This window comes from Tachysurus fulvidraco, chromosome 14 (assembly GCF_022655615.1).
Source record: "Tachysurus fulvidraco isolate hzauxx_2018 chromosome 14, HZAU_PFXX_2.0, whole genome shotgun sequence".
Lineage (NCBI taxonomy): Eukaryota > Metazoa > Chordata > Actinopteri > Siluriformes > Bagridae > Tachysurus > Tachysurus fulvidraco.
Genome location: NC_062531.1, coordinates 4,453,049 through 4,465,808, shown reverse-complemented (window position 1 = coordinate 4,465,808; position 12,760 = coordinate 4,453,049). Strand labels below are relative to the sequence as shown.

The 12,760-nt window shown below is 42.4% G+C and overlaps 1 protein-coding gene across 1 annotated transcript in view; it reads left to right on the top strand.

Annotated features, from left to right (window-relative positions):
* The window catches only part of plxna3 (plexin A3), a 188,933-nt gene that overhangs the window by 155,666 nt on the left and 20,507 nt on the right, over window positions 1-12,760 (top strand). Inside the window, exons 15-20 of the mRNA XM_027151064.2 lie at window positions 1,783-1,919; window positions 3,769-3,936; window positions 4,058-4,151; window positions 6,168-6,407; window positions 6,521-6,664; window positions 11,690-11,924. Of these exons, the coding sequence (XP_027006865.2) occupies window positions 1,783-1,919; window positions 3,769-3,936; window positions 4,058-4,151; window positions 6,168-6,407; window positions 6,521-6,664; window positions 11,690-11,924 (1,018 nt within the window). The remainder of the gene's footprint in view (window positions 1-1,782; window positions 1,920-3,768; window positions 3,937-4,057; window positions 4,152-6,167; window positions 6,408-6,520; window positions 6,665-11,689; window positions 11,925-12,760) is intronic.

The window sequence follows — 12,760 nt, the reverse complement described above, 5'->3', positions numbered from 1 at the left end:
TGCATAAATCCAGCTCCATTATGGCCTGCTTTATGTTTCTGACAGGCTATTTTATTTGAAATCTATATATTGTGTCATTACAGTCTAAACAGATGCTTTTTAACATTATCGTTGGCTTCGTCTGAGGCTGAAATCAAGTTTCAACGTTTTAGAACTGATTCTTTTGCACCTTACTGTTTGTAGTGAGATTAATAATAACAATCAATAGTAAAATATTGTCGGGAGAACACGTCGTTCAAATTCAGATTTGAGCCCCACTTCAGTGTGTAGATGACTACATACAGTAGGTCAGAGAGAAATGCGCCAGTCTGCCAATAGGGATTCCCTCCCTGGGGCTGTGGACCAATCAGATTTCACGGTCAGAGAAACAATAGCGTTACTGCTTTCTTAATCTGTTAGCCAATCAGGTCTCCCATAAAGCTCCTGTGACTGAGCAGCTGGGGTGGAAGGAAAGTAATGTAGAAGAGGCACAGTAAACAACACACACACACACACACACACTCACCGTGCTGAGGTTTAAGTGCTGCCTTGCATGATTAGGCCATTTAATCTATTAGTCTAAGCCCTGAAGCTGCACAGAACCACACACACACACACACACACACACACACACACACAGGGAACATGAGGTACATAAAAATGATTTCCATTATATTAAACTGGGGATTAGTTATAATAATGTCACAACAATGATAATAAGAAAAAAAACAGCTGAATTTGCTTATTAGATTATTGGAGCAGGTCCTAGTTCTTTCTGATTCTAATTTTGTTTTATTTTATTTTATTTTATTCAATTCTATTCTCAATCAGTTCTATTCTTGTTTTGTTCCAGTTATTTATGAAGGATTCAGTGTACTTATCTGTTTCCAGTCGAATGTTGTGCCAAGAAAGTGTGACAGCTCTGATGTTAGAGTTAGACTTGTACATCTCAGCACTGAGTGTAGACATATTTACAACTCCTACAGTATACACACATATACAGGCAAACATAAACACACACACACACACACACACACACACACAGCTGTCTGACTCTTGAGGGTTTTAATGAATAGCAGAGACTCATTCAGAAGGCTGTACTGAGGGCAGAACTACAGCCAGGCAACTAATTAAGGACAAATGTACAGGCCTGAAGGCACACAAACAAACACACACACACACACATACAAACTGCAATCACAATACAGATGATCTAAACACACAACACAGGAGCAGACAGATTGTTTTCATTACAGAAATTAGCAGGGCCGGTGTTACAAATATATGAACCTTGTGTGTGTGTGTTGTATGTTTGGATATGAACTCGGGCAAAAAATACATTTTTCTGCACAAATACTGTCTTAATTATTAAAATCTTAACAAAACAAAAGAAAATGTTTGATTGTTTTCGAGGTTTAGATTTACGTTATACTTGTAGTCACCTAATACAAGTTAGCTGGAAAAAAATTAACTACATATTAGCACTAGTTTTCATCTCATACTGTCTGTGTATAATATCACAGCCTCATTAACACGTAGAAGCCTTTATATCGTATGGGATTCAGAGTCACTGTGACGAATAATGCAACGTAATCGAGGTCGTACGGAATTCCCACTGACGATCAGTACGATTTCATTTGGCACGTTTTACGCCAGATGTCAAGAGGAAGGCCAAAGAGGAGATATATTGATGTGTTGAAACAGGACATGAAGTTAATTGGTGCGAGAATAAAAGAAGAAGATTCAAGGTTGTCTGAGTTTATTTGCAGGATCAAGAATTTGGATCTGTGTGTTTCTCGACAGACACCCAGTTTTAACCGTGTACAGCCAGAAAAAGGACCCGTGTCAGGAGGAACCAGGCTGACCATCTCGGGCCGGCATCTGGATGCAGGCAGCGCAGTCACCGTGTTCCTGGCCCAGGAGCCGTGTGTGTTTGTCAGGTGAGTTCATCAACTGATCGTTCTGCAATCAGAATTCTCTCTCTTCCCTTCTCTTCACTTCTCTTCTCTTCTTTTCTCATGCTCACTGCTGCGTGTCATGATGAGACAAGTATACAGTACGGGACCGAGCAGCGCAAAAAAGTCCACACTGATACTGCTGTCTGTCAGTTAGAGTAAATGTCGTAGCGGGGCAGAACACGGGGGCGCCGCTGCATGGATGGATGTAATCACACACCGCACTGCATGAGTGGACTCGTCCTGCTGCGATTCAGGACATCAGTCAGGGACAAAAAGTGCAGTTTGTTCAGCGTGGAAAAAGAAAACAAATCCGGCACAAACACTGAGCGCGGAAAACAGACTCGTACAGTGCGACAACGCACAGTTAAAGGATTACATCAGCATAAATGAAATGCAAATAAAATTTGCTCTTCAGGTTCGGTGAAGCAGAGACGGGTTCTATGATTTTAGTGTTGCATTAGAGCTAAAGAGGTAATGTCTGGAACGGGTATATAAACGAGTATAACGATGCTCACAGCCACCGATTCCGCGTCACATGCACGAGTTAAATCCTACTGAATTATTCAGCGTCTCACATCTCAGACTAGTGTCACACAGATAAGGAGAGGTGACATGCAGGTGGAGCTGTATGCAAGAAGCAGTTCAGGTCATTATGCTTTAAATGCGAGCTTTAAAAGCTGTGAGCTTTTACTAAGTTGCTCTAATCAGTGTAGATAATTTAGTCTTTTTTTTAAAGCATAACTGTAATGTGTGTAATCATTTAGAAACAAGTTAGAGTTTATATCTCTCACTGGATGGATGATAAACTGAAGGGTAATGGCTAAATATACCATCGTTCAGCATGCAGTATGCACAAGATGTGAGATACGACACAGTGAAATATGATGCAAGAAATCAAAAAGAGCAGAAATCAATACTGTGCTAATAGCTTAAATCCCAAAAGAAGCTTCAAAGAGTCATGGCTGCTTCTGTAAGGCTGAGAGGCCACGCCTCATTTTACTGGGGGTGTCGAGCACAAAGGCCACACCTCCTTTTACTGGGGGTGTCGAGCACAAAGGCCACACCTCCTTTTACTGGGGGTGTCGAGCACAAAGGCCACACCTCCTTTTACTGGGGGTGTCGAGCACAAAGGCCACACCTCCTTTTACTGGGGGTGTCAAGCACAAAGACCATGCCTCCTTTTACATGGAGTGAAAGGCACAAAGGCCACGCCTCCTTTTACTGGGGGTGTCAAGCACAAAGGCCACGCCTCCTTTTACATGGAGTATCCGGCACAAAGGCCACGTCTCCTTCACTGATACTGACAGACATAAAGGCCACGCCTCATTTACTTATACTGACAGACACAAAGGCCACGCCTCATTTACTTATACTGACAGACACAAAGGCCACGCCTCATTCACTGATACTGACAGACACAAAGGCCACACCTCCTTCACTGATACTGACAGGCACAAAGGCCACGCCTCATTTACTTATACTGACAGACACAAAGGCCACGCCTCATTTACTTATACTGACAGACACAAAGGCCACGCCTCATTTACTTATACTGACAGACACAAAGGCCACGCCTCATTCACTGATACTGACAGACACAAAGGCCACACCTTCTTTCACTAGTGACTCTGCTTCCATTTCCTGGATCTGAGAAACACTAAGGCCACGCCTATTTTTTTTGGGACTGACCGGTATAAAAGCCACATTAAACATGAGGAAAATGTATTATAATTATTGAGACCAATGCAGTTCCTCTAATTAAAATAAGATCAGCAGTTTTTGCGTGGAAAATAGACATAACATATAAAATCCTTGTATTTCATTCAAAAAGGAGAACGTTGCACGAGATCGTGTGTGTGACCCCGGCCTCCGCTCAGGGCCGGGGAGCCTCGTCCATCAAGCTGTTCATAGACAAAGCTGAAATCAGCAGCGACCTTCGGTACATCTACACAGAGGATCCCAGTATCCTTAGCATCGAGCCCAACTGGAGCATCATCAAGTGAGCACTCACACACACACACACACACACACACACACACACACACACACACACACATGCATGCATTGAGAATACAAATGATAAGCAATACACAAAATCTCTCTCCGTCTCGTCCCTGCAGCGGCAGCACGGCGTTGACCGTGACCGGAACGCACCTGCTCACCATCCAGGAGCCCAAAGTCAGGGCCAAGTACGGCGGAGTGGAGACCACAAACGTAAGCACACACCCTCCAGCTATTTCTGTAGCAGGAAAACCACCGAAACGACCTTCTGGGTTTTGGAGGCTAATTATCACTAACCTTCCATGTGTTTTACATTTATTAAAGATCTGGAGGGCATAAGGCAGGAGAGAGAAGCTTTTAATTTCATGAAGGAAAATGAATATGGTTGGAAATAGATGCAGGAGGTTACGATTCCAGATGTGCTTGAGGTAAAATCATGCGACGCTCACGGACAAAGCGTAATAAAGCATGTCTAGTGGCAGTCACTCAAAGTGTTTTATACATATTGAGCATTTAATGCTACTCAGGATGATAAAGTAGAGTGGGTTTTACTTTTTTAAAATTGTCATTAGCATCTCGTTTTAATAACAATACTCCATTTTAATTTAAGAGATAAAACCTAGTTACTGTTGTTAAGAGAATGTAAATGTCATTTAGCTTCAGATCTCTGGAGTGGGGCTGAAAATTCTAGGACAAATTATTATCGTCAAGTTCATCCTTATGTATGTAGGAAATAAATCCCTTCCCTTTATTGTAAACCCCAGGTAAAGAGAATCCTAGGGTATGACCGGCTGTGAGGCCACGCCTCCTTTTACTGAGAGTGACAAGCACAAGTTAAGAGACTTTGCTGCCTGACGCTACCTACTGAGATGTTTATTTGTTACAGTATATGTTGGGGCAGGTGCTGTTCTTTCTGATTGGGTTTCTGCATCTAGTCGTAACATTTTAACACTGCATCATTTCGTACTATACACGTTCTGCCACACGGTGTTGGGTTAACACTGCAAAAGTCGTGGTAGGCTGGTGGATAAGTCGTTGTACTATTGAACGGAAGTTTGTGAGTTTGAATCCCAGGTCCACCAAGCTGACACCGCTGGGCCCCTGAGCAAGGCCCTTAGCCCTCAATAGCTCAGTTGTATAAAATGAGTTAAAATGTAAGTTGCCTTGGATAACAGAGTCTGCCAAATGCTGTAAATGTTAATGGGGTTAAAAGCAGGGTTAAGAATGGCCATACACCATGAGTAATAACTGTCTAGTTCAGGGGTCGGCAAGTACATTTGGAAAATAAATATTTAATTTAAATTTATTTTATTTTAGTTAGTTAGTTTAAAAAAATGTAATTCTAAGATTATGATGCTCTTGTAACATTAAAATAAACCGTGTTTAATTTTTCTGTCGCTCAAATTATGCGTCATAACTGCCGACTCGTCCGAATCACAGAAGCAGACGCATTTTTGGTTTGCTGCAGCCGGCAAGTTAAAGTTTTGATGTCATGCAGGGCTGTCAAGTGTCACGCATCGAGAGTGACAGTTTGGTCTTTTATCGCGCTCTCCCTCCACACATCGTATTTCTCACCCAGAAAAACTTTTTGACTAATTATATGATATATTTAATAAGCCGCAGCGCACAAAATGTATCGGTCTCTATGGAAACGGGCAGGAATCAATCGCGTCTCCTGGAGTTCTTAGTCGAGCCTGACACTTATCAGCCAATCAAAAAAGAGGCTACACAATAGCCAATCGGAAAATAGCACTGTTTGGGAAAGATTTAACGCAACAACCAATGAAAAAAATTGGAGTTGGGGGGTGGGGGTGGAGATATCACGCTTGCCTGTATTCAAAACTTGTGAGCCCTGGTCAATTTACGAAGAGGACTCAATTAGACATTAAACATTTTATTTGAAAGTAACCTTCGACCCGGCGTCTTTTTTGTTAAGGTTAGTTCAAACTGTTCAAAATATTTTTGTTTGCCTGCAGAAATAACATTTTGTTTACTCGGTAGCAGATAATTGATTTCATAAATGCAACACACTACAGTTTTTTCTATACTTTCCATAAAGGTAAAAAACGACATATGCAGCATTATCTTCATTTTAGATGTCAGATGGGTTTTGTGGCTCACTGTGTTTTTATTTCTGTGGGAAACGGGTCCAAATGGCTCTTTGGGTGTGTAAGGTTGCGACCCCTGGTGTAGTTATAACTCATATTTACTCTTCTGCTTTTTCTTCAGGTGTGTACGGTGCTGAATGACACCACTATGGCCTGCCTCGCTCCTCCTATCGTCTACACAAAGCGTCAGGTCCCCGAGAGCGGAATTCATCCGGACGAGTTTGGCTTCATCCTGGATCATGTGTCCTCCCTCCTCGTCCTCAACGGGACTCCCTTTACATATTATCCCAACCCCACCTTTGACCCACTCGGGAACGCCGGGATACTGGAGGTCAAGCCTGGATCTCCAATTATCCTCAAGGTAGCCATTCTTTTCTTATTGATTTGGATTGATTGATTAGATTGAGTTGAATTGAATTACTAGCAGTCTAGCAGTATTTAACGCTAATACACATGCCATTTTCTTTACCTCAGGGTAAAAACCTGATTCCTCCTGCCCCGGGGAACGCCCGCCTGAACTACTCAGTAATGATAGGAGAAACAGCGTGTCTGCTAACCGTCTCTGACTCCCAGCTGCTATGTGATTCGCCAGACCTCACCGGAGAGCAGCGTGTTCTGGTGAGTCGTAAAGTCACGATGCACCACGTCTGCAATCGACACAGAATTTATGACGGTGCTTTTATTTCACAGTGTTCGCTTATAAACACACCAGAAAATGGATGAGCGGCTGCGAGCAGACAGAACCGCTGATTTCACAGAAAGAACCCCATACATCTCACTTGGTCAAATCCTAAAACAGGGCTGGATGTCGTGGCTTTTGTTACATCTGGATTTATTTTTATGCTAATCCACGGCATGCAAAGTTTATGGTTAGGGAGACGGTCCGATACGAGCACTTTCCCCTAAGAATCTTCCAGCCACCAGACGAGTCCTTTTGAAAACATGACACGTGGTGAGGATTAGCGTGTGAGCAAGACGGAGAGAAAGGGAGGGAGGGAAAGAGGAGTGACGGAAGGAATCCTGCTCAAAAGGGACCCAAAACACGTCTGTGGTTTGCTGCTGCGTTTTCTTGTTGAACGTAAATATTTGTCAGAATGCTGTCAGGTATCCCTGTAATTACAGTCCTAGGCATTCGGCGTCATTAAAACGGATCAATTCCACCCGGCGCCGTAGTCTCCGCCCCTTTCTTTCTTCAGCACCGCTCTCAGATTCCATCTGCCCGACTAATTCAGCACAGCATCCAACTCCCTGTGGATCGATGAGAGGAGTCACGAGCCGGGTGCAAATCAAAGAGGAGATTAGGATCCAGTGAGATATCGGAGGTTCTTCTGAGTCACGGCTCATCTCTATCTCTCTATCTCTCACACACTCCCTCTCTGTCTCGCTCTCTCTCTCTCTCTCTATCACACACACACACACACACACACACACACACACACACACACACACACACATCCTTTTTATCTATCTCCTCTCACTCTTTCAGTCTTTCCCTCTGTCGTTCAGAATCTCTCTGTCTTTCTCTCGCTCTCTCTCTGTCTTTCTTTCACTCACACTCCCTGTCCATCTCTCTCTCTCTCTCTCTCTCTCTCTCGTTTTTTCATTCTCTCTCTCTCGCACACACTCCCTCTATCGCTATCCTCTCGCTCTTTCAGTCTCTATCTTTCTCTTCCTCTCAGACTCTCTCTCTGTTTCTCTCTCTGTCTTTCTTTCACACACACACCCTCTCTCTCTTTCTCACACTCTCTCTCTCTCTCTGTCTCTCTTCTCTCCTGCCTTTTCTGTCTATTAATGCCAGGAAGAGAGATAAGAAGAAAAAAAGACGGAGCAAGAATGATAGAGAGCATAATAGTGCGCAGAAATCAGTTGTCTAATGACCTGACACATATCGACAGCTCTCTGGGCTTTCCTTTGTTCTTCGCTCTTCCCCTGCCTCCATAATTCATGCAGCCACGCAGCACCGGAAAGGTGAAAGTCGTTAGGAAAGCCGACAGGACGCCGCACGTAATTGACGTGTGACCAGGGAAAGGCTAAGTTCTGTATAACCGCTCGGCAGTCGACCTCCGTTTCTAAGCAGCGCTCTAGCACTTTCTGCTCAGAGCTTCATTATAGGTTCCACCTGCGCCACTGCGGCTTTTCATGAAGTCATGTGATTGGCATGTAAGTGGTGCACCGTATCTAACCAGGGGGCTGCTTATATTCTCAAAGATCAGGCTTTCTTAGCAAAAGTTAGAATTAGGCCATTGTAATTGGCCAAAAAGCAAAAAACTCATGGAGGGATTGGAAAATGAATATACATTATCCATTTCACTGTTACAGTAGAAAAAAGAGGGAAAAACCTTAAGGCCGTCTTCAAGATTGAGTTACTCATATTGTTGCTGTGAATATGACATCATGCCATACGCAAACCCCTGAAGTGGCTTTCACACCAGGCACATTCTCTGTGGTCCGAATCCCTGTCAATCTTCCCAGTCCCCACACACCATCGGTCTGAATTCAGACTCACTTCATTCTATCAAATGCATTTGCGTTCATCTTCAGTCATCACAATCTTTTTTTGTGTGTTATTATACACATCAGATAGAAACCCAGAGTGAACTTTCCTACTTAACCTCAGATTTCTGTTTCACAATGCAGAAAATAACTTGTTTAACTGATTAATATTCGAATCTTATTGGTCGCAAAGTGTTGAATGAACGATTCGGTGGATTTTCTATAAGAGCACAGTTCTGACAGGTCTTTCGGCGAATACGATGTTGTTCCTATAGCAACAAATCATTCAGGACACTCTTGGATTTCAGTGTGAGACGTGTGTCTTTCCCTCTGTTGGTAACCTTACACAGAGTTTTAGTGGTTGAAGATAAACACTTTCTGATTTTAGATGATTATGAACAAGCACTTTGGGGCATCTTAGAGAGCCGAAATGGGTTTGATATCAACATAGATCGAAGATAGAAACATTTGTGTGGTATTTAAATAACCGTTTTTAGTTTTTTGAACTTTTCTATGAATTTACTGCCCCTAGTATTCAAGGGGAAAACAGAAATAGTAAACTTCCTTAAAGTCCTGAATGTCTATTTTTATTTGAGCTTCATATTAAAACCACTGTGGAGTGGGATATGACAAAGACATTCAATACTGAGCATGAACACAACAAAAACAGGCATAAATTCCATAATAGAAAGAGTAAAAGCAAAATACAAACACTGGAGACACCAGTTGTTTAAAAGATTTCAGGTCGCCGTCGGCCATCTGACACGTCTGTCAGGTTGATCGGGCGGTCCACGGCCATGATCGCGGACGAAACATAGTAACCGAGTTAGAAGTCTGTCCATCGAGACGGTTGTCATGGCAACACAGTGACCAAGAAAAAACTGGAAAGACAAGGTGGACATAAATATAATATAAAGACACCATCCCCAAGCCGCCACACGTCGCTATTCGGTTGCAATGTCAGAACCCCGGACTGAATTTGCTAGTCTATCGAATTCCTCCTTTAACATCTAGTAGACAACATAATAAATGACCTGTGCGCAACACTGTATTATTCCATCTGTGGAATATATTATGTAATTGCTATTTGTCGTTTGGCAGTGATATATTTTGCCACACCGCCAGCTGAGCTGATTGTTAGCATATCCCCCCTCATGGTGTTTTTAACAGCATCACATCATTTACCATTGATTATAATCCTCAGGGATTCAATTGTTGTGAGGGATTCGAGCTGCATCACAAAAAGCAGTTATTAAGTCGAAGCGAAGCTCATGAGCTATCGGTGCCGACTGCGTTGCCGCTTTAGCTGCCTTTAGGGAGCAGAGGGGATTTTTTAAGCTTCAGGTAAACAAATCTAATCCGTATCATTCAATTCAGCAAGTCAGCAATTCTGCAACTGAACCAAAATCCTTAGTCAGTGGAAATATAAAGTTAATGTCGAGTCTTTAGAGCTTCATCCTGTGATTGAGCTTTCTGAGTGATGAGAGTTCGTCAGTCCATAACAGGGCAAGATAAGTTATGTTTTAGCAACTTTTCACTTGACACCACCGTTATGCTAGTTAACCTGCTAGCAAACTTGGCTTCTCATGACATATTTAAATTACATAATATCTGAGGTAAAATCTCTTCTGTGTCGCCAGCTGGGACTATAAACATTGCTTAACTTGGCCATAGCTAGCTATAAGCACAGTATCATGTACTTTTAAATAGATGCTGTTGTATAAATGGCTACGATAGCAAGATAGCTACTTCTTTATGGCTCTCTTTTAAGGTCTCTATTTTTTTAAAGATGTCTTGAGAAAGTTGTAAATTCAGTCACATGAAGGAAAAAAAATCCTTTAGTTAGCGTAAACTAGCTTGCTTGCAAAATTGGTGCCTAGTATTAATTACACATTGTCATAGTTAGCCTAATGTTCATCCACTTGCTTCTTAACAAGGCTGATGTTAACTTGCTTGACTGTTGCAAGTAAAACAAATCTGGCTCCTAAAATTACACAGTATTCTAGTTAATAGACTAATGTTTATTTGCTTGCTAACTTGGTTTCTCGTTTAAATTGAGCATCCATCCATCCATTTTCTACCGCTTATCCGGGGCCGGGTCGCGGGGGCAGCAGTCTAAGCAGGGATGCCCAGACTTCCCTCTCCCCAGACACTTCCTCCAGCTCTTCCGGGGGAATACCAAGGCGTTCCCAGGCCAGCCGAGAGACATAGTCCCTCCAGCGTGTCCTAGGTCTTCCCCGGGGCCTCCTCCCGGTTGGACATGCCCGGAACATCTCCCCAGGGAGGCGTCCAGGAGGCATCCGAAACAGATGCCCGAGCCACCTCAGCTGACTCCTCTCGATGTGGAGGAGCAGCGGCTCTACTCTGAGCTCCTCCCGAGTGACTGAGCTCCTCACCCTATCTCTAAGGGAGCGCCCAGCCACCCTGCGGAGGAAACTCGTTTCGGCCGCCTGTATCCGGGATCTTGTCCTTTCGGTCATGACCCAAAGCTCATGACCATAGGTGAGGGTAGGAACGTAGATCGACTGGTAAATAGAGAGCTTCGCCTTGCGGCTCAGCTCTTTCTTCACCACAACAGATCGGTATATCGACCGCATCACTGCAGAAGATACACCGATCCGCCTGTCCATCTCCCGCTGGTTTCTCGTTTAAATTGAGCATCTGAGCATAATTAGTTAGGTTGCTAAATTTCTTGCTAAATTGTAACTAGCTTGAATGTTAGCTAATTTGTTCCTGAAAAATTAAAAAGCACGTATATTACAGAGGCTAAAGATTAGTATTAACTAGCTTACTTGTTAGCATGTCTAGTTATTAATGTCTAATATTAGCTCAATGTCTTATTTAGGTAATTCTAAATTCTAAAGAGATTCCTGGGACATTTCAGGGAGAATTCTGAGAGATTCTTAAGGGATTTTTGGGAGAATCGAGGGAGATTCCTGGAAGAATCTTGGGAGATTGATAATTGAATTCAGGAAAACTTCTTAGAGATTCCTGGGAGATTCCTGGTATAATACGGGAGATTCCTGGGAGAATTTAGGGACATTCATGGAAGAATTCTGAGAGATTCCTGGGAAAATCCAGGGAGATTTTTGAAATATTTCTGGGAGAGTCCAGGATGTGTTAACGTCCTGTTAACGTTTTCTCTTTTAGATTCTGGTTGGTGGGTTGGAGTACTCCCCTGGCACTCTCCACATCTACTCGGACAGCACGTTGACGCTTCCGGCCATCATCGGGATCGGAGCGGGTGGTGGGGTCCTCCTCATCGCCATCATCGCCGTCCTCATCGCCTACAAGAGGAAGACGAGGGACGCAGATCGCACGCTTAAACGCCTTCAGCTCCAGATGGATAACCTGGAGTCCCGGGTAGCTCTGGAGTGCAAGGAAGGTGAGGACGTGTAGAAACCGGTGGTACATACACATATCAGAGAAATATTCACAGGCTACTGTTGGTTTGGTATTTAAATTTAAAATATGTTAAGATGATCTGAACATGAAAATTTGAACAAGATACTTTGATAAAATTCACACGTAATATTTTTCTTAAAGGTGCTGTCTGGAAAAACTACAAAAATACATAACTAAAAAAGTTTAAAAAAAAGATTTTTCCAATAATTTAAAAAAAAAAATACTACGGAAAAGCTGAAAACAGATTTGCTGAGTTTTTTTTTTTTTTTTTTTTTTGGTGTGAGGGTTTTTTTCTGGACCAGAAATTAGCCCTTTTCCTTTTCCTACAGAGGTGGTATATTGAAAAAATTGAGGGAATGTACCTTCAGATCATGATTAATGATAAAAAAAAAAATTTGATAAATGGAACATTTATAAACTATTTTGTGGATTTATTTTTCTTTAGTTAGCTTAAACTAGCTTGCTAGCACATTTTTATTTGTATCTCTTGCCTCCTAACAAGGCTGACTTGTATGGATGGTAATAGAAATATAAGTGAAGCAAGATTTGGCTCTTAATGATAGCTCGCTTCCTAACTCGGATTCTAGTTAAATTATTCTATATCACCTAATGTTAGCTTGCTTGCTAATATGCTAACTAGCTTTAATGTTAGATAAATGGTTATTAAATAAGTAAATATGGGTAAAAGCTACTAATCCTTTAAATAAGGCTAATAATATATTCAGAGGTTATTCTTTTACGCTCAAACGTTTAGGGTTTGACGTTCATTTACTCATGCTACGAGTTAAGAAAGAACACCGTCTTGTCAAGGTTTCT